The 20302-nt window shown below is 43.1% G+C and overlaps 1 protein-coding gene across 1 annotated transcript in view; it reads left to right on the forward strand.

The window, feature by feature from the left end:
* Positions 1 to 344: 344 nt before the first annotated feature.
* mical2b (microtubule associated monooxygenase, calponin and LIM domain containing 2b) overlaps positions 345 to 20302 on the forward strand; it is a 33527-nt gene continuing 13569 nt past the window's right edge. Inside the window, exons 1-24 of the mRNA XM_061076426.1 lie at positions 345 to 608; positions 1700 to 1907; positions 3154 to 3282; positions 3823 to 3924; positions 4354 to 4509; positions 4598 to 4698; positions 6279 to 6536; positions 6631 to 6746; positions 7335 to 7461; positions 7649 to 7739; positions 10084 to 10231; positions 10325 to 10518; positions 11572 to 11666; positions 11971 to 12039; positions 12618 to 12746; positions 13645 to 13827; positions 14152 to 14385; positions 14477 to 14602; positions 15721 to 16200; positions 16915 to 17016; positions 17151 to 17243; positions 18313 to 18499; positions 18693 to 18766; positions 19299 to 19380. Coding sequence (XP_060932409.1) covers positions 345 to 608; positions 1700 to 1907; positions 3154 to 3282; positions 3823 to 3924; positions 4354 to 4509; positions 4598 to 4698; positions 6279 to 6536; positions 6631 to 6746; positions 7335 to 7461; positions 7649 to 7739; positions 10084 to 10231; positions 10325 to 10518; positions 11572 to 11666; positions 11971 to 12039; positions 12618 to 12746; positions 13645 to 13827; positions 14152 to 14385; positions 14477 to 14602; positions 15721 to 16200; positions 16915 to 17016; positions 17151 to 17243; positions 18313 to 18499; positions 18693 to 18766; positions 19299 to 19380 — 3748 coding nt within the window. The remainder of the gene's footprint in view (positions 609 to 1699; positions 1908 to 3153; positions 3283 to 3822; positions 3925 to 4353; positions 4510 to 4597; positions 4699 to 6278; positions 6537 to 6630; positions 6747 to 7334; positions 7462 to 7648; positions 7740 to 10083; positions 10232 to 10324; positions 10519 to 11571; positions 11667 to 11970; positions 12040 to 12617; positions 12747 to 13644; positions 13828 to 14151; positions 14386 to 14476; positions 14603 to 15720; positions 16201 to 16914; positions 17017 to 17150; positions 17244 to 18312; positions 18500 to 18692; positions 18767 to 19298; positions 19381 to 20302) is intronic.

Genomic DNA, 20302 nt, shown 5'->3' on the forward strand with positions numbered 1-20302 from the left:
TCTTATTTTAACATGTCAATTATTTTGACATGTAATGAATTATAAAGAAAATGTTCATAATATATATTTTTTGTTTCTATTATCAATTTATATCCTGTTTTCCTATCATTCAGCATCAAGTGGTGTTCAGATCCATTCACCAGTTATAAAGACGGATTATATTTCCAGTTTCTTTTCTAAACATCCTCTTTGTTATTTGTTCCTTTCAGAACCCGTTGAGCATGAAGTCACACACATCCTAAGAGTCTGGTACTGACTGTGTGGAAGGAGAGAACAGAAGAGGAGAGGAGAGGAAGAGGAGGAGAAGAGTCAGAGGAGATTGGACCTGGTCCCTGTCGGAGCCGATGGGCGAGACGGAGGATGAGCGGACGGCCCAGGCCAGCCAGCTCTTTGAGAACTTTGTGCAGGCGTCCACGTGTAAAGGGACGCTGCAGGCGTTCAGCATCCTCTGCAGACAGCTGGCTCTGGATCCTCTGGACTACAGCAGCTTCTACAGCTCGCTGAAGGCAGCCGTCAGCACCTGGAAGGTCAAGGCTCTGTGGACCAAGCTGGACAAGAGGGCGCAGCACAAGGTCTACAACCACAGCAAGGCCTGCCCGGGCACCAGGGTGAGACAGGAAGTGGGGACAACTTCAGAACGAGTACTAGTAGTAGTACTGAGGGACTGGGTCTGAATTAATCCGACAGTGTCCTGCAGATCACTGTTCTGTGTTCTTCTGAAGAGAGCTCCTGGTTTCAGAGTTTGTTTAAATGTACTTTCACGAATTTCATAACAAGGCCTGTTGAGTAGTATATCAACAAAATCAATGTCCAGTTCGAAGTAAAACTTAATAAGCTGATCCATACTGCCTGGTTGTGCTGGGAGGGGATTAGTGGAATTGGGATACCCGACCCGGTCCAGAGGCTGGCCCGAGTTAGGATTAACAATTTGGAATTATTTTCTGGTTCAGGTCAGATCTGCTTGGCTGATTTATCTTTTCCTGTTCACTGAATAATGTCTGTAATCGTAAACACAAGCTATATCCATGTGTGTCGGGAACATTAACTGCATCGATTCGGGTTCAGACACAAACAAACAGAATTCCTGTCGGGTTCGGGCTGAGCTCAGTTTCCCTTCAGGCTCCGACGGGATCCGACAGGAAGTGACAGCCCGAGCCAAACTGTTCTTCATGTGGCTGAGAAGGAGTAGAAGAAGAAAAGTTCTGGGAGAGAAGGAACTTATTGGGAGGATATGCATAAAAGAGTTGTGGTTTTTGTGTAACCCTGCTGTTCATGATATCATAATTCTTATATTTTGATGATGAGCTCTGTTGTACTGTCTGACCGAGTCTCAGTCAGATCAGTGTTGTGTTGCAGCGTTGTGCTGGAATGTCCTCATATCTGAAGGAAGAGATAAGACGTCCACAGGGGAATGAGGCCAGAGACTCAGGGGAGATTAGCTCAAATGGGTTTGGCCAAAAAATAACAGTTAAAATATTATCCTTGAGAATTTCTCTGCAGAAACATCTATTTTAGGGAAGGTGCTGTAGCTGGGGGGGTGGGGGTGTGGTGGATGTTCCACTTTCTGCTTTCCTGTATCTGGAATCCAAATTAGGGCAGATGAGATGAGATCCTAGCCCCATTACCGTCTAATTACCTTTTCCCAGATATGAATAATTCAGTGTTCTGAGGTATTAAAACCTCTCTTCCTCCCGCCCAGTGTCTGATCATCGGGGGGGGCCCGTGTGGTCTGAGAACAGCCATCGAGCTGGCACTGCTGGGCTGCAAGGTGGTGGTGATCGAGAAGAGAGACACCTTCTCCCGGAACAACGTGCTCCACCTGTGGCCCTACACCATCCACGACCTCAGGGGCCTCGGAGCCAAGAAGTTCTACGGGAAGTTCTGCGCCGGCGCCATCGACCACATCAGTGAGTGCTTCTTTTTTAACTCAGTGACTGGTGCATAGATATATATAAAGACTAGATGTCTCGTTCGACGGAGCCGGACGTCCGTACATGGCGGCCATCTTGCTACAGTCAGCCCGCTCACCCATAACGTTGTGTCGTAGTGGTACTTACTTTTTAAATAACCATAACTTGCCCAATTTTCAACCGGTTTTAAACGGTCTGGTTTGTTATAAACGTCAGAGATGTAGTTATGACATGATAACATAATTATTCATAAGTATGCAGTGTCATATCTACATCTCTGACGTTTATAACAAACCAGACCGTTTAAAACCGGTTGAAAATTTAGCAAGTTATGGTTATTTACCACTACCAACACAATGTAATGGGTGAGCGAGCTGCCTGTAGCAAGATGGCCGCCATGTGCGGACGTTCGACTCCGTTGGCCGGCAACGCAGACGAGACATCTAGTCTTTATATATATCTATGGACTGGAGGGGAAGGTTTCGCTCTTCTTCTTTCCTCCCCCCTCTGTGACTCCTTCCTGGTACTTCTTCCTCACCAGTTGTAGTAGTGTAACGGTGTCATGTATTAATATCTCCTCTGCTGACTCTACTGTAAGTTTCAGTCCTGACTCGTTACCATCTGTTCTATCTCGGTGCAAACGTCCCTTAATGGACTGGATGATAAATATACCTGCTGCTGAGCTATAGTATAAACTATAAATATCTATAAACTATATTAAATCTGACCCTGTGCCAGATCCTAGAATAAAACTCTGTAATGGTACATCCTAGTTCTGTCAGGATTCAGTTGGGATCATCTGCTAAAAAAAAGGTGGAGCCTGACTGTCAATCACACAGTAGCCACGCCCCCATACAAACGGTGCTTTATGGTCTGTTTGACTATAAATAGATCATAACTTACTAAATAAACATCATGTTGTATTGGAGAATACTCGAAAGTAGAGATTAAGACATAAACTTTCGAGAACATTTTTACCGATATTATAGAGTGAGATGTATAGTAATTGTCTTAAAGACTTAAGAAACAACCAGTGGAGTCGCCCTCTGCTGGTCATTACAGAGAATACAGTCTTCCACATTGGCTTCACTTTCCCAGAGTCTACATCAACACAAGATGTCACCAGATATAAAGTCAGTTTTTAACTGTACAGTTGTTGTCTTGTATTTTCCAGCGTTGTTCGGACCTTTTGGATACACAGTGTGTGTTCATGTGTGTGTTCATATGTGTGTTTGTGCTGCAGGTATCCGTCAGCTCCAGCTGATGCTGCTGAAAGTGAGTCTGATCCTGGGAGTGGAGATTCATGTCAACGTGGAGTTTGTCAAACTTGTGGAGCCTCCAGCGGAGCAGACTGAGGACCGTGAGTCTGCCTGTGTGTGTCTGTGTGTGTGTCTGTGTGTGTGTCTGTGTGTGTGGTATTATCTCTATGCTAAAGGGTGACGAGTGGTACTGACATGCTGTGACGCTCCTGCATTTTCCAGCTATATATGGAAACTCCCGGCTCACAACACATGTTCAAGTGATCAGAAATGTTTCCAAGTGAAGACACGTTTTCGGTGGCAAATAAACGGTGGAAAAGAACACGTCTGTTGATCGAGTCACAATTTATCTTTTTAAGGGTCAATTAAATAACCACATATATAGAACTTGAATTCAGAAATTAATACTAATGGTAATAACATACTACAATTTGTTGTTGTCAAACTATGAAATGATAGAGACATCCAAAGCACTATTCTGCTTTGTTTATGTTTGTAAAAAATAAAAGACGCCCAGTTCTTTTCAGCCAATCGATAAATTGGGCCGGTTACATTCACCATCATACACCAGCCCCATGTGTGACACCTCCTCCAGCTCCCTGTCGACCTGAGTTAACGCTCGGCTGCTCTGCTGTGTTCCTCCTCCTCCTCAGGCCCCGGGTGGCGAGCAGAGGTTCGGCCGTCCACTCATCCCGTCTCCGACCTCGTCATCGACGTCGTGATCGGAGCCGACGGACGCAAATACACGTTAGACGGTGAGAAAGCTGCAGAAAGTAAGAGGGTGGTCTGAGGTGTGGTCGTTCACGAGGGTCCGAGCAGAGCAAGTTTGTGACTGACCCACATTGCTCAGACGTTTTCTCCTTGCAGTCAAAGAACCATTTGTTTTTGTTTTTTTAAGTTGAAATGAGGTGAAGTGTTGCAAAGCTGCTCTCGGTCACTGGGTAAAGAATTTCCTGTTGACACAGTTTGTACTGGGAGCTTAAGAGTGTGTGTGTGGGTTTAAGAACTGTGTGAGAGCTTTGTTAGCCTTCTGTCCAGTTGTTATTAATGTTCCACATTTTTGTGCCTGTCTGTGTGTGATTAAATGTGTGATTTATGTTATATATGTGTTTCTTTATTTACCAAAGGTTTCTTCGCTTCTGTGTGTTTCGTTTCTGAGTTTTTGTTTCCTCCTCTCTCTGCAGGTTTCAGACGCAAAGAGTTCCGAGGGAAGTTGGCCATCGCCATCACAGCCAACTTCGTGAACAGGAACACGACGGCCGAGGCCAAAGTGGAGGAGATCAGCGGCGTGGCTTTCATCTTCAACCAGAAGTTCTTTCTGGAACTCAGGGAGGAAACGGGTAAAGAGACGACACAGTTCACATCCCTTCTGTTTCTCTGCTTTTTGATTCAATCGTCTGTTAAGTGAACGTGCTGTCGTGTTTTCAGGAATCGACTTGGAAAACATTGTTTACTACAGAGACAACACTCACTACTTTGTCATGACGGCCAAGAAGCAAAGTCTGCTGGACAAACGGGTCATCTTAAATGTGAGTTATACTTCTTTTTCTTACTTGGTATGAAACGTTCTAAATAAGTGTCAAGGTTTCAAACCAGCAGCAGAGACAGATGAGTGTTCATCAGACGGGTGAGCAGCTTATTGTGGCAGTGAGTGATGACTCTCCACAGGGGATGATAATGAATAAGCTCTAATTAGATGCTCTCACCTTTCTTCTATGTCTCACACACACGCACACACACACACAGACACACAATGAGTCAGAGGTTTGTCTCTGTCCTCTACAGAGATTAAGTGTATAAGTTTATTATTGTTACTGCTGCTAACCAACGTCTGACAGGAGAGTAATCTGGGAATAAACACATGGACGAACACGCAGGAAAACACCCTTACATCTCACACACACACACACACACACACACACACACACACACACACACACACACACACACACACACACACACACACACACACACACACACACACACACACACACACACACACACACACACACACTTTTCTTACTGTACAGATCTATTTATTTACATTTTCACTCTAATATGCACATTAGCCTGCACTTTTACTGCCTTTTTTGCACTTCTGGTTAGATGCTAAACTGCATTTCGTTGTATAAGTACTTGTACTGTGCAATGACAATAAAGTTGAATCTAATCTTATCTTGAATCTAAACACACACACACAAACACACTATGAAGCAGAGGGTTGTCTCTGTCCTCTACAGAGATTAAGTGTATAAGTTTATTATTATTACTCCTGGTAACCAACGTCTGACAGGACAGTAATCTGGGAATAAACACACAGACAGACATGCAGGAAAACACCCTAACATCTCACACACACACACACACACACACACAGACACACACACAGGGGCTGATAACCCTCTGTGGTCTCTTTCTCACTACATGAGTGATATCTGCCGACCTCAGCTGTTTGACGGAACCATTACACACGTGTGAGACCTCCTCTCTCATAATAACTCACTGATTCATCAAACTGACTCACATGGTTTTGTCATTATGTTCCATACAGTGAAACTCATCAGCCTGAAGATATGAATATACTTAATATGAACTGGAATAACACTCAGTGGAGCTCATATCTCCACTAAGGCCCAACTGAGGCCCACAGAACTTTTCTTATGACTCCCATGTTGAGAATCACTGAGTTAAGATTCAAGATTCAAGATTTTTATTGTCAAATGCACAGAGAACATGAAGCAGTCGCTGGCAATGAAATGCTTGAGTCACACGCTCTTTTAGCAATGCTCAAGTAATTACAACCAAAAAAAATAAAATACAAATAGAAATAGTATAAAATAGAATAAAATAGAATATCTAAAATTTAAATAGAAAACAAAACATATGTATCTAAATATATATCTTTACAGATGAAGAGAAAAATAAAACAGCAATAGTGCAATTTGTGCAGTAGTGCAAATATGCTAAGGTGCTGGTTTGGTGGAGTTGATGATAATTGAACAAAAGTAATGGAGATTATAATAATTTATTTCTTTAAATGATTTAATCAATTCTCTCTCTACACGTGTCAGTGATTCCTTCTCTCTCTCTCTCTCTGGTCTCTCCTCAGGACTACATGGAGACCGAGCGCCTGCTGAGTCCCGACAACGTCAACCAGGAGGCGCTGCACTCGTACGCCCGCGAGGCCGCCGACTTCGGCACCAACTACCAGCTGCCGTCCCTCGACTTCGCCATCAACCACTACGGGCAGCCGGACGTGGCCATGTTCGACTTCACCAGCATGTACGCCTCGGAGAACGCCGCCTTGATCCGGGAGAAGCACGGACACCAGCTCCTGGTCTCGCTGGTGGGAGACAGTCTGCTGGAGGTGAGGATGTGACCCTGGAGGGGTGTGTGTGTGTGTGTGTTGTTCGAGAGGAATTTGTGTGTGTTGACGCTGACCTTGTGTTCTCTGCCCGCAGCCCTTCTGGCCGATGGGCACCGGATGTGCTCGGGGTTTCCTGGCGGCCTTCGACACGGCGTGGATGGTGAAGGGCTGGGCTCAGGGGAGGAGTCCTCTGGAGGTCCTGGCTGAGAGGTTTGTGGGTTTTTCTTTCACGATAGACACATCTGTGACTTACTGTCTGTGGATTGAGTTCTCATGAGAAGAGAAGACAGTCATTCAGTGTGTTGGTGCAAGAGTTTGGTCCAAAACCAGCTAACTGGCCAGCGTTCTATGAAATATAAGACAAAAGATTCATCCATTTCGCCAAGTGATTTTATTACAAATTTACGGAAACACTAAAACATCAACAACAAAGATTCATCTTCACTTTGCCTAAGAGAAAACCGGATGATTCTTGACCACAGTTGATTTTCGTCTGCTCATGGTTTAGTGTCTTATTTATAAACTTAATCATAATTTCCCATCAGCATGAGACCGCATCTGTGTCGGTATTTCATGTCACATGAATATGAATAGTCTCATTATTAGCAGTCGATATGAAGAAGCAGTATTCATAGTCATGAGTTCAGATATAACAGTCTGAACATTTCAATATGCTGAAATTAAAAGTGCTTATTTGTGTTTTGTGCGTTGAGTTTGACTCAGTGTTTGAAGTTTGAAGCTTCAGTATCTTGAATCTTACAGACTCAGTTACGGTGTATTTGCCTTGTTCCTCCTCAGGGAGAGTATCTACCGCCTGCTGCCTCAGACCACCACAGAGAACATCAGCAAGAACTTTGAGCAGTACGCCATCGACCCGGCGACACGCTACCCCAACCTCAACTCCAGCTGCGTGCGCCCGCACCAGGTCAGTCACTGAGGAGAATAAAGGTTTTTTTGTATATCAGTTATTATATAAAACTGTGTTCCATAAGGAGAAGATCATAGGTTTCAGTCATGAGATGTTTCTGCTGCGAGCGCTGAAATGTGACATTTCTGTAAACTTGAAACCTTCTCGGGAGCATTTTATAACTTTCTTGTTTTCCTTCTCTTAGGTTCGTCACTTGTACATCGATGGACAGATGGAATCGTATAAACCGGAGAGAGGAGGCCCGACTCGCCGATCTGTCAACCTGTCCAGAAGAGGTGAGAACGTCTCTCTCTTCTCCTGGAGATTCTTTCTCTGGTGACGTCATCTGGAGACAGAGGTTGAGGTTCCACCAAAACACGCCTTCGACCAATCAGGAGTCAGTCTTAGCTGTCAATCATCCCGTTTCACCTCTTTTTATTATAGCATCAAAAACGTATTAATCCAAAATTAGTAAAAAAAAATGTCCCGCCTGCTAACATGGAGGAAGCCAGGATTATAACCCAAACTGCGAAAGTCATCAGGGGGCGATAGAGATGCTTTGGCTTTATATTTACCATTTTTATTTACAGTCTTTGGTTCTTAAAGGACACTTAAAATAAAATAAATATGATAAGTAAGATAAATAAGAAGCTTTCTTTACCTTTTTCACATAGTAGAGGTTTCTGGAAATAATTTTTTAACTTGGAACATGTTGTCAGACGTCCGGTCAGTGACGTGTTGCAGAGTCAGAGTCAGAGTCGGCCTGCAGATGACAGACTGAGTGCATGAATCCTCCTGTGTTCACCACCACACAGTGTTCACACTTCCATAATGAACATATGACAGAGGCAGCACGTATCTATAGCCTCTGTAGTGACAGAGCGGATCAGACGTGAGCGTTTTCTACTTTCAAAGCTCCGTGTCCCGGTGCAGCAGAAACCTGATCCCACAGTGAGTCACTGGGGAGATTAGATTCACCCACAGGCCCATTAACACTGCATGGAGCAGTTTGTTTGATACCTTATAATTGTTTTCACTCGTCCTCAGGGACAAAATAAAGAAAGCGTTGACACATTTTCACCAAATCTGTTATAGGATCGAGGTCAACAGTCCAAAAAAAACACATTTTGAAGATATTTCCACAAATAATAGAGGGATAATCTAAACCTTATGTTGATAAGAAATAATTTCCCATAATATAATCAATCAATCGGAGCCTGGGTCTGCACAGTCGTAATTAGGATGGAGCTGCGGTTTCTAAATCCCACCGATTCACACGTTTGACCAATCACAAGTCAGTTCAGCTGCCAGACTTGATGTTTCACCTCCTTTTTATATCATTAAATAACTAATAAACCAAACTTATCAGAAACATGAACATGAACAAACATCAGCGTGATAAGAACGACCTTAACTTGGGAAAAAGTTATGTGTAGTTTGGTCCATTTCCCATTCAAATAAATGTTCGAATTTTGAAACAAAGGCGACTTTTAACAGATTGAACAACATTTATTTTTTTAGAACTTTATTTAAGAGAAACACAAACATTCCTTGACAACATCACAAATTATATATGACAGACTGATTAGTGAAAAATAATAAAGAAATAAAGAAATATGTGGACAGTTAAGACATTCCATCGTACCACAGGATTCCCCTCAGTTAGAGAGGTATCCTGCAATATGTAGCCACCTCCTCACAAAAACATCAGACCTTAATTGTAATTGAGCAGTTAAAGCCTCCATTCCATACACCTCCCTCAGCTTCTGGTTGAATCTGTGGATTCAACCATTTTATTGTCACCATTTTCCTAGCAGTCATCAAGAGTATATGTAACAAGTAGGGCTGGGCAAGTTAACTCGTTTCAATCGAGTTAACTCAAGTGATGAGTTAACTCGATTAATTATTTTATCTCCCATTAACTCAGGTTTGATTATTTATTGTTTTATTGTGAAAGTCAGGCTTTTATTTTGTGAAAGTCTGTTGCTGACTGCTGCAGAACAGGAAAAAAGAAAATAATTGGCGGATAAACAATCGAGTTAACTCATCACTTGAGTTAACTCGATTAAAACGAGTTAACTTGCCCAGCCCTAGTAACAAGTGCTCTTGGTCTCTTGTGTACATGCCTTCAGGAGTTAGATCGACAAGAAACTGACTTGGGGTGAACAGTATATTAATTCCCAAAACTGTATCCATCTCGCTCTTTATCCCCTTCCAGAAAGGAAGCATCATTGGGCAATCCCAATTGAACAACATTTTGATCAACTCCTGAATATCGTTCACTTTATAAACTTGACATTGTGAATGGCCGCACCCTCAGATCCTCTGTAGGAGAAACTCAGCGACAGGCTGAGACTCCTCGTCTCCTCAGACAATGAAGCTGGAAAACTTTACACCCACATGAGGATCAACCATGATGCCTCTGACAGACGTGCACTGACCTGTTCGGCTCTCTGACTCATCGACATCAGAGTCTTCGGTTAATCTCAACTTAAATCAGCATTAATCTGATTGTGTGTGTTTACAGAACAAGCTGTAAACACACACACACAATGGCTGATTACACATCAAATGGTAAATCAACACGGTCTATCCCTTGTTGTTGTTGCACCTGAAGTGATGATTGTTGCTTCCCTGCAGAGTCTGAAGTGCGCCCCGGCCGCCTGCTGACCTGGTGTCAGAAGCAGACTCAAGGCTACCGAGGCGTGGACGTCACCAACCTCACTTCCTCCTGGAGGGACGGCCTGGCCCTCTGCGCCCTCATTCACCACCAGAGGCCGGAGCTCATGTAAGAACACATGCACACACCAAATACACAAAGTTCCAGAGAAACACACAATCTCACCTCCTCTCTCTCTGTGTGATTTTCTTTCCATCCCAGTGACTACGAGTCTCTAAACGACGAGGACGTTGCCGGGAACAACCAGTTGGCGTTTGACGTGGCGGAGCGAGAGTTCGGCGTGCAGCCGGTGACCACGGGGAAGGAGATGGCTGCGGAGGCGGAGCCAGACAAGCTGCTAATGGTTCTCTACCTCTCCAAATTCTTCGAGGCCTTCAGGAATTCACCAGTGAACGGTCAGTGTCCTTCAGCAGAGTGATTAGTGATCATATACTTGAAGACGGGTATTGTTATCATCTCTTTGAGAGTATGTGTGTGTGTGTTTACAAAATAACTCAACAATGCATGGACAGATGTGGCAGAAATATGACTTTAAAGTGTATCTCCAGATGATGAACTTTTGGAGCTGATAGGGTCAAAGGTCGAGGTCAACAAAAATCTGATTTTCGAAGATTTCGCCTCAAATAAGAGGGAATTAAATGCTTCTATCTGTTTTATTCTTTCCACAAAGTGATTCCCTGTTATATAACATCATATGATAAGTGACGTTATGTAGAAGATGCAGCAGAAACATTAGTGGAAAACAAAAAATGAGCATTAATGTGAACTTATACCTGAAATAACTACTGTAGAATTCAGTACCACTCTGACTTTATTGTACAAAGTCACTTCAGAGCATGTAATGTGAATCACATGAAGATGGGCAGACACAGTATGTAGTGAACTAACCACTAAAAGTATGTGTAATATTATATGTAACCAAAAACTCATTCGTTCATTCTTCTTCTGAAACAGAAAGGGCAAAATCGTTATTCACAAATCCTCTTTATAAGTTAAACATGGTGCTGTTAAAGGCAGTTTAAGGTAATAAAGTCTTTACATTCCACTGAAGCTCGACTTGTCAGTGTTGCATTGAGTGGAGCTGAGGCTTCCTCCACCACGTGAGCTTCAGCTGCACGTTACACAACCGTGGTCAGGTTGGTCGCCGCCGGAGACGCGACTGGTATGTGTGCTATGTCTGTGGAACTCTGGAGGCCCTCAGCTCCGGTCACACAAACACCTCCTCCACCTCCTCCACTTCCTCCTCTGCAAGAGCTCCAGCTTCTGACTCCTTTCACTTCTGGTCCTGTGATGTTTGTGTCCTGCAGCCAGAGAAACACAATCTAAAAAGACTCAATTGCTTTGATTGATGCCAAGTTGAAAATCTGTCTCCAGGGCTTTAATTCTCGCCTCCTCTCTCTTTCATGCGAGAACAGAACTGAATGTTTAACCATGTGTTTGTCTTCCAGGTTCCAGGGAAGCGGATGAAAACGGTGAAGGTTATTCCTCTAAAGCCAACCACAAGCCGCTGAGCCTGCCCGTGCAGAGGAAGAGGATTCCCAGGGTAACGTAGAGATCCTCTTCTTTCTCCTCCGTTCATCAGCTCTTCACTCTGCACGTAGTCAAAGTCACTGAAGGTTGAACTCACATGAAGACGAAGTTTGTTATCTAATCCCGAGCAGTGGCCGTCAGTGGGAACGCTGATTAAGACGTTTTTCACGTGGACGCGTGTGAACAGAGCTGCATGATTCACGTGATTAGATTCCAGTCGTCCTCACTTGTCCAAACGTGTAAAAGTCAAACAGCCGATTGTACATTTGAACCAGAGAAGACGAGATTTAACTTAACTGTTGTGTCTTCTGTCCCAGGATGAGAAGACAGCGGAAGATGATTCTATTAACAAGAGACGACGAAAGGGAAACAACTACCTCACAGAGGTAAGAGGACCAGGACACAGATGATATTAAAACATTGTTAAAAACCCTAACCCTAACCCAGGGACACGTTGTTTTGAGGTTAAACTTTTGAGATTCTAATCATCAATCAATCAATCAATCAATCTATCAAATTTTATTTGAATAGCCCATATTCACAAATCACAGTTTGACTCATAGGGCTTTAACATGGTGAGACATCCTCTGTCCTTCACCCTCAGCAAGAGTCAGGACAAACTACTAAAAACCCTTTTAACAGGTGAAGACACGTAGAAACCTCAGAGAGACACATGTGAGGATCTGTCTCCCAGGACGGACACAAGTGCAACAGATGTGTAGAGGAGAACATCATCAGGAGAAAGGTTTTAGAAGCATTGATGAGGGTAAACATGTTGAAGGATAACTTCAATACTATATGTCAATCAGTCCTGCTGCATCATAGTCTCTGGTCAGCAGCAAGATCACGATCCACCATCAAGACCGGATCCACTATAGTCTATCTATAGTCTAATCTAATTAATGAATCCTCTCCTCTGCTTGTGTTTGCTCCTCTCACGCCTCGGTGATCCCTCTGGGTCCAGCTGTCCTGTCACAGTGCGCTCCCTGCTGGTGAGGATGGGGAGCTGCGGGAGAACAAGGTGCGCTCCATGGCCACTCAGCTGCTCGCCAAGTTTGAGGAGAACTCGTCGACAGCGAAGACGCACGGCAAGGTGAGGAGCAAGAGGTCAGGAGCAGAGGTCAGGAGCAGAGGTCAGGAGCAGAGGTCAGGAGCAGAGGTCAGGAGCAGAGGTCAGGAGCAGAGGTCAGGAGCAGAGGTCAGGGGCAGAGGTCAGGAGCAGAGGTCAGGAGTAAAGGTCAGGAGCAGAGGTCAGGAGTAAAGGTTCAGACTCAGAGAAGAGCTGGAGTTTGATATTTCCTCTGTTGATCTCAGTTTCATCCGAGCTCATGTGTGAAACTTTGTTTGGAGAAGAAAAGTCGACTCTTTGCTGACTGGAGGTTTGATGTAGAACAGATTCAGAAGCAAAGATCTTCCTGTTGCACGTGAGAATATGACTGTGAGGAATGAACTCATGAAACAACAACACATGGTGACTTATAGTTTCCTTCGTCTCCAAACAACTAATTTTTAACTGTTGAAGAAATAAGCACTTTAACTATTTGTGGTACCTAAACATATATGTTCTTTTGAAACTTTTTAAGACTTCTTTGTACTTGAAGATACAAACATTTAAGTTCCTTTTTAACTTTTTACTTTTTGTACTATAGCACATTTAACAATTGAAGAAACTTATTTTTTTTGTACTTTTATGGGTTTTTCAACACTTCAAGCATGTTTTTAATACTTGAAGAAACCAGCACTTGAAGTTCCTAAATTTATTTTAAAATGTTAGACTTGTTAACACTTTATTGGTACTTTTAATACTTCTTCAAGTTCTATACTTTTGGTAGAAATTAAGTTCTTCCTTATAAAAGTTAATCTGTTAGCTGCTCCATCATCTTCTTATTCTTCTTGCAAACTTCCTTTTCTTTTACCTTTCTTATAATTTCCTGTTTCCACTGCAAATAGTTTGTTCTCCTCAAACATGATTGTTTCCTTTCCTTCGTCAGTGTGATGAAGACCCTCCTTCCTCTCCTCTTCCTCTGTCTCCTTCCACCTCTCCGCCTCCTCTCTCAGAAGAGGAGGATGATGAGGGAGAAAAGGAGGAGGAGGAGAGAGAGAACCCCCGGTTTGCAAAGCCCAAATACGCCCCTCCTCCTCCTCCTTTGACCCCCACCCGCCCCAAGTGGCAGGTACGCTTCTCCCACTTTACTTTCACTTCATTAGTTTGTTCTTTTTAGAAAACATCTTTACCATGAACCCACATTCTCTTCTTTCCTCCTCTTTCCTCCTCCTCCTCCTCCTCCTCCTCCTCCTCCTCCTCTTTCCTCCTCTTTCCTCCTCCTCGTTCTCCTCCTCCTCCTCCTCTTTCCTCCTCTTTCCTCCTCCTCCTCTTCCTCATCCTCTTCCTCTTTCCTCCTCTTTCCTCCTCCTCCTCCTCCTCCTCCTCCTCCTCCTCCTCCTCCTCCTCCTCCTCCTCCTCCTCCTCCTCCTCCTCCTCCTCCTCCTCCATGCAGCCGTCCATCTACCTTCGCCTGTTGGAGAACTCCCCCAAACCCTCCCCCCCTGTGAGCAGCTACAGTCGCTCTCCCTCCCCCTCCTTCTCCAAGAGCCCCCCCCGCTCCCCCAGCCCTAATGTCACCGAGCGGTACTACCCAGAATGCACCTCTCCTGACCTCGCACCCTGGCGCTTGTCGGCCTCCTCTCTGTCGGGGGCTGATCCTGATTGGTCAGACGAGTCCGTGCAGAAGGTGAACTTCAGTATTTGACGTCACAGGAAGTTGTGTGTAGCTGGTTGTGAGTGTTTCCTGTTGTCGCTCTGACCTCCGGCTGTCTCTACAGAGCAAAGGTCACCAACGCTCCTTCTGTAGGAGGAGCATAAAGGAGCGAGGCGACCTCCTCTCCTCCATGTTTCCCGCCTCCCAAAAACCTCCTCCTGCTCCTCTTTCTCCTCCTCCTGGGGCCCAGGTTGTGTATTTCACCGGCTACTGGCATGGACTGTTTACACGGCTTTACTGAGTTTATGAATTTGACTTTTTAAATCGCTGCCAGACGATTTCTGCTCTGTAACTCGGAGTAATTCTGAGTAGGGTTGCAAAATTCCGGGAATATTCAAAGTTGGAAACTTGCCATGGGAATTAACGGGAATTAACGGGAATTAACGGGAATTAACGGGAATTAACGGGAATATACGGGAATAAACTGGAAATGTTGTGGGTAATTTATACTAACTGTATTTACCTTGTCATATACAGACATGAATATAAACATTTTGTTTTGTCAGAGGCTGATTTGAGCCCTGAGGAAACTTTGGGCACTTGACTATATGCTTCTGCATCGTTGTGTCATTCTTAACATAGGTCTTTGCACAGTATTTGCAAATGTACACAGCCTTTCCTTCTACATTGGATGAGGTGAAATGTCTCCACACATGAGAGAGTGCACGTGGCATTGTTCTGTAGAATAAGATGAGAAAAAAGTTTGTAAAAAACACACTAATGCAATGCCAGAGATATAAATAGTTAGCCAAACAATTGGAATCGTCTGTAAACATATTTTACAATTGATGGATAAACGTATGGAAATAGGCTAGATGAACAGATGAACAATCCTCAATCAGCATGCTAATATATTTTCCCCAGTAATATCATTGAAACTTACCTGACTAGTCCTGCACTCTACAGCAGGCCTCAATAGCCCTGCTGTAGAGTGAAGCATGCTGGGAGTTATCTGTGCATGTGATGGAAGAATGCACAGTGGAGGGTTGAAACTCAACGTTCCATACATCTTTAAAATAGAGTTTTGAATGATGTTTTTATTGCTCAGCGTTTAATTTGCATAGTTTTATTTTTTTGAAAATTCCCAAAATTCCCGAGCTTAATATTCCCGTGGAAAGTTTCCGGAAATTTACCGGAAACTGTCCACCCCTTTGCAACCCTAATTCTGAGACACTTGATAAATACATATCCAGATTTCAGTGTTTTGTGTTCTCCACCCACTCACACTTGAGATCAAGTTAACGTTTCTTTAGTTTCATCTTTCTGTTTTTCTCACTCTTTAATATCCGTCTAATTCCTCTTCTGTAGGTGGAAGTCTCTACCTCCTCCCCTCTTTCTTCATCACCTCCTCCTCTTCCTCCTTCCTCTGTATCTCCGAGCTCCACGGTCTACCCTGTGGTCCACCCTGTCCCCGAGCCCACCGCCCAGGCTGGTTTCTCCTCCGTCTGCCCCCCCTCTTACTCGTCTGGACACAAAGACGAGACGAGTACAGACTCCTCCAGTCACTCGTCTTACTCTGACTCTGAGAAAACAGAGCTCATACCCTCCCCTAACGCAAAGTTCACCAAGTGCAACCACCGACCGTCTCCTCTCCTCTCCTCGCCTCGCTGTGACGAGAGACAGGAGATCGCCCCCCCGCTCTCGAATGGACGCAGCTGCTCGTCTTCACTCCGAGTTTCTTTACCTCAGAGGAAACTCAAGAAATCTCCGACTGATCTGGAAAAACTCCACAAAACGTCTCTGGAGACATTTGATGTTGAGAAATTAGCTGAACATGATCACATGAAGGTAACGGTCTCCTTATGCTTCATCATAATATCATCAGACTGGGTAAAGATTATCTAATAACTAGCTATATCCTGCAGGAAAAGTATTATAAAGTATATAGAATTATGCCAGTTTAATTAGCATGCATATCTAATTAAATGGCATGTAGATACACCAAACTCACATATGTGAAAACTAAAGAGTGTAAACCAGAGAGCATCAAAATTAAGTAAATGTATTCAGGTAGCTTAGTGCGAAGGAGAAATCATAAATTAAATACATATACTTTCATATATCTGATTTATATATAGTTCCTCATCAATATACGAATAATTGAAAAGAAGAGTTTAAAGAGCTCATACCTCCACCAAGGCCAAACCTTTCTCTTTCAATTAAATCCAGTTGCACCATATTTCACACACTCATAGTCACAGGACCATTAAATATGTTGTATTTTTCTCATCAATATTCATAAATTAATCTCTGAAATCAATGAGAAAGTTGAAAAACATCTCACACAAATAGAGCATCCAGAGCTAAAAGTTAATAAAGAAAACCAAGTATAGAAAACATGATTTTGTCAGAATGAAACCTACTTTAAGTAATTCAGATTCATGATACATTTATCATTGGGTCTGTTTATAGTTTTTACATATATATCAGCTTTATTGTTTCATATATAACTCACATCTGGGTCCAGACGCTCGTAGATAAACTGTGTTCTGGTTCCTTCAGTCCAACGGGATCCGTCCTCTGGAGAACATCAGAGACTTCGGTCCAAAGTCTCTCTCTCGCTCTGAGAGTTGTCCGACCGGAGCGGCTCGTTACAGTAAAGAGGTAGAAGCCTCCGTCCCATGAATCCAGAGTCAAACATGAACCACCTGCCCCCCCCCTTCCCTTCTCCTCCTTGTGACTCTTCTTCTGTTGTTTCCTCTTCCCTCTGTCCTCACCCTGGTTATCTGTGGCGTTAGAGAACAGTGGGAAAGGTTTCCTCAGCCATAGACGCTAAAGCTCAGTTACTGGCGATCCTGTATGAGACCGACCACCGGCCCAGTAGCACGCCGGTAAGATGCACCCGGGTGTGTGTCGCTGAAACTAATCCAACTCAGAGTGTGTGGCCTTTACTTGCTGCTTTTTGCTCAATTGCGGTTATGAAGAAGAAGAAGAAGTGTTGTTAACTAACAGAATAACAGTTAATGGAGTTGATTAAAGGGCTCCCAAGGCTGAAGAGGTGAATGGGTTGTGCTTTGTCTTCATGAAGGAGAAGCGAGTGTGTTTGCATGGATGAGAAATGGTTTCACATATGTTTGCATATGAGGGTTAATTACACATCTTTGCCATTATCGCTATGTGACCTTTACTGATCTGAAACACAACTGAACGCTGGATATTACCCATGATCCTCTGCTTCCTGAACCAGAAGAGCCGCTGCTGTAACAAATCCACCAAACTCTGTTTCAGAATGCTTCATATTTTCATAGTTTCCTGCTGAATATTGGAGATAAACTCTGTTTTTTAACAGTAGTTTTTACTATTATTATTATTATTATTTTTTGAATATTTAAATATATTTACTTTAACTAAAAAAAAGGATTAAATGTTGTATTCCTCCTCTTTACTTTAATAGTGCTGTTTGTCAAAGGAGGAGCCACGTAAAAGTACTTTTATTTGCAGTTGGATGGAAAATCTATTAATTTTGTGCCTTTTTTAAAGTATTTTTGGTTTTGATGAGAATCTATACAAACCAAACACCTTATCTTTAATCGTTCCAGGCTTTTTTCCCACTTATCTTAAAAGACAAACACTAAAGACTGAATATTTTTTTGACTCTGTGAAGATTTTTCACTTTGTTTACAATTCAGAATTCTTCATATTTTCATAGTTTCCTGCTGAATATTGGAGATAAACTCTGGTTTTTAATAACTTCTGACTCACTCAGATTTGAGCTTGTTGCCGTAGTGCAACTTGATAACAACACTTTTTGTCTATGTCTAATATTTCTTATGTTGTGTGCAGCTGCTTTTAACAGTTTCATCACCAGTTCTTGCAGGTTCCTCTCGGTAATGACCCCTGAATAAAACCCTCCACCTGTTCTCTAACTAACCTTGTCCTTCTCTCTCTCTCTCCCGTCAGTGCGTGGCTCGTAAGGATTTCTCTTCCGGACTCGGCGGCAGCGACGTCTGTCACTTCTGCACCAAGCGCGTCTACGTGATGGAGCGACTGAGCGCTGAGGGATTCTTCTTCCACCGCGAGTGCTTCCGCTGTGACGTCTGCAACTGCACCCTGCGACTGGGGGGGCACACCTTCGACTCCCAGGAGGGTGCGTTTGATTTACTCTCACTGTGGAGGCTGGGTGTGTCTATAACACGTACAGGAGAGGCAGATGAAGACTATGTAACATCCAGTGAATTATCAGAAGCCTGAAACATTTGAGCCCCTTTTTAAATGAGGTGATACACAAAATATAAAGTTTATGGATGATTGATAAATTAGTGTGTTTTTTGCTTTTGCAGCAAAGTTCTACTGTAAGATGCATTTCTCCCAGCGTCAGTCCAGCTCCCACTCGGGCAGGTTCAAGAGGAGAATGGTAAGAAACACAAAAACTAACTTTTTTTTTTTTTTTTTTAATATTTGTATTAGGAGTTATGGCACAGTAGAACAGGAATCAACGTCAAATTTACATTTAGAATCACATAATCTCTGTACGACAATAAACAATATATAGAGATATTGACGCCATAAAAACACTGCATCACGATGGGTTAAGAGTAAAATATACAGTCGTCGTCCTAGGATGTTTTTCTTATTTTATGGACCACATGAACCTGGTCCTGCGAACAATACATTACACAACTCAATGAAAATAATAATAATAATGATAAATAAATAACTGAAAATTCTATTAAGTAATAATTAAGTATTAAAGCTGCACAGTATAAATAAATTAAAAATAAAAAAAAATTTAAAAGTAAAAAAAAAAAAAAGAATACAAAAACTAACTTAAAGAATTATAAAATGTGTATAAATATATATAAATGTCTTTCTAGTTCATCTTTCAGTTCAGGATTTCATTATTATTTGATGTATAATAAACGTTTCATGAATGTTTCTTGATGCAGGACGACCAGAACCGTGTCACCCCCGTGTCTCTGGACGTTGGAAGCTACTCGGCGACAGGCAGCGGCCACATCCCCCCCCCAGGTACCCTGGTTTCCTTGCTAAGGCGTGGCCTGAGCTGGCCGCGGCGTGCCAGCCGGGCCGTGTGTGTGTTGCCTCGGCGGCTGTTGGAACGTGTGTGTGCGTCGGCCTCGGCTGTGAGGTCCCACGTCAGGAGCTGCTCCCAGGACTACGTGTCCCTGTACGAGCTGCTGTCCCTGGGCGGTCCTCTGCTCTGCATGATGCACGAGGTGCTGGGGCAGATCTCCCAGGAGCCTCAGCTGCTCATTTAGGGGGCGGGGCTTACAAAGGGCTCGTTTGGGCCCCTTTAACCTGAAAGGAGCAGATCTGAGTTTGTTTGCTTGAGTTTCCCAAAACCAGCGAATCATAGTATTATTTTTGACACCAAATAATATCTGTACTTGCTACATTCCAATTATTTATGGTCATTTTTACTTCTGTGTTTTTTAAATCATCAGTATTATCTAAAGCTTCTTAAAAAGTTGCCTCATAAGATTAACTTCCACAGTTTGTGCCTGGAGTTAAGTTTTGCTTTAGTTACAGAGCAACAAAAAGCCATTTTAAACTCTCACAGATTATATTGTGTATTTAAGTTAAGTTAAGCAGTATGGGGTATTTAAGTTAAGGTAAATGTTACATGCTAAGTGAAGGTCGGGGGTGATGCATGAATAATAAGCTGCAGAATGTAAAGAGCACAGTTTGTTACCGACTCACATGGGCTCGTTCCAGGCTGCTGATCTGTCGCATACAGACGTTAACAACTGAACTTTCCATCTCATAACTGACATCAGATGATCAGCAGTTAATCCAGATCCTGATGTTCAGTCAGTGGAATGTTCAGTTTCACCCAGAGACTGTCGATAAAGATCTCAGGTCTCCTCTTCCAAAGTTAAAGCCAATATATCTTGTAAGGGCCATCTTGTGCTTGTGATGTCATTTGGAGCCA

This window comes from Limanda limanda, chromosome 8, assembly GCF_963576545.1.
Source record: "Limanda limanda chromosome 8, fLimLim1.1, whole genome shotgun sequence".
Classification (NCBI taxonomy): domain Eukaryota; kingdom Metazoa; phylum Chordata; class Actinopteri; order Pleuronectiformes; family Pleuronectidae; genus Limanda; species Limanda limanda.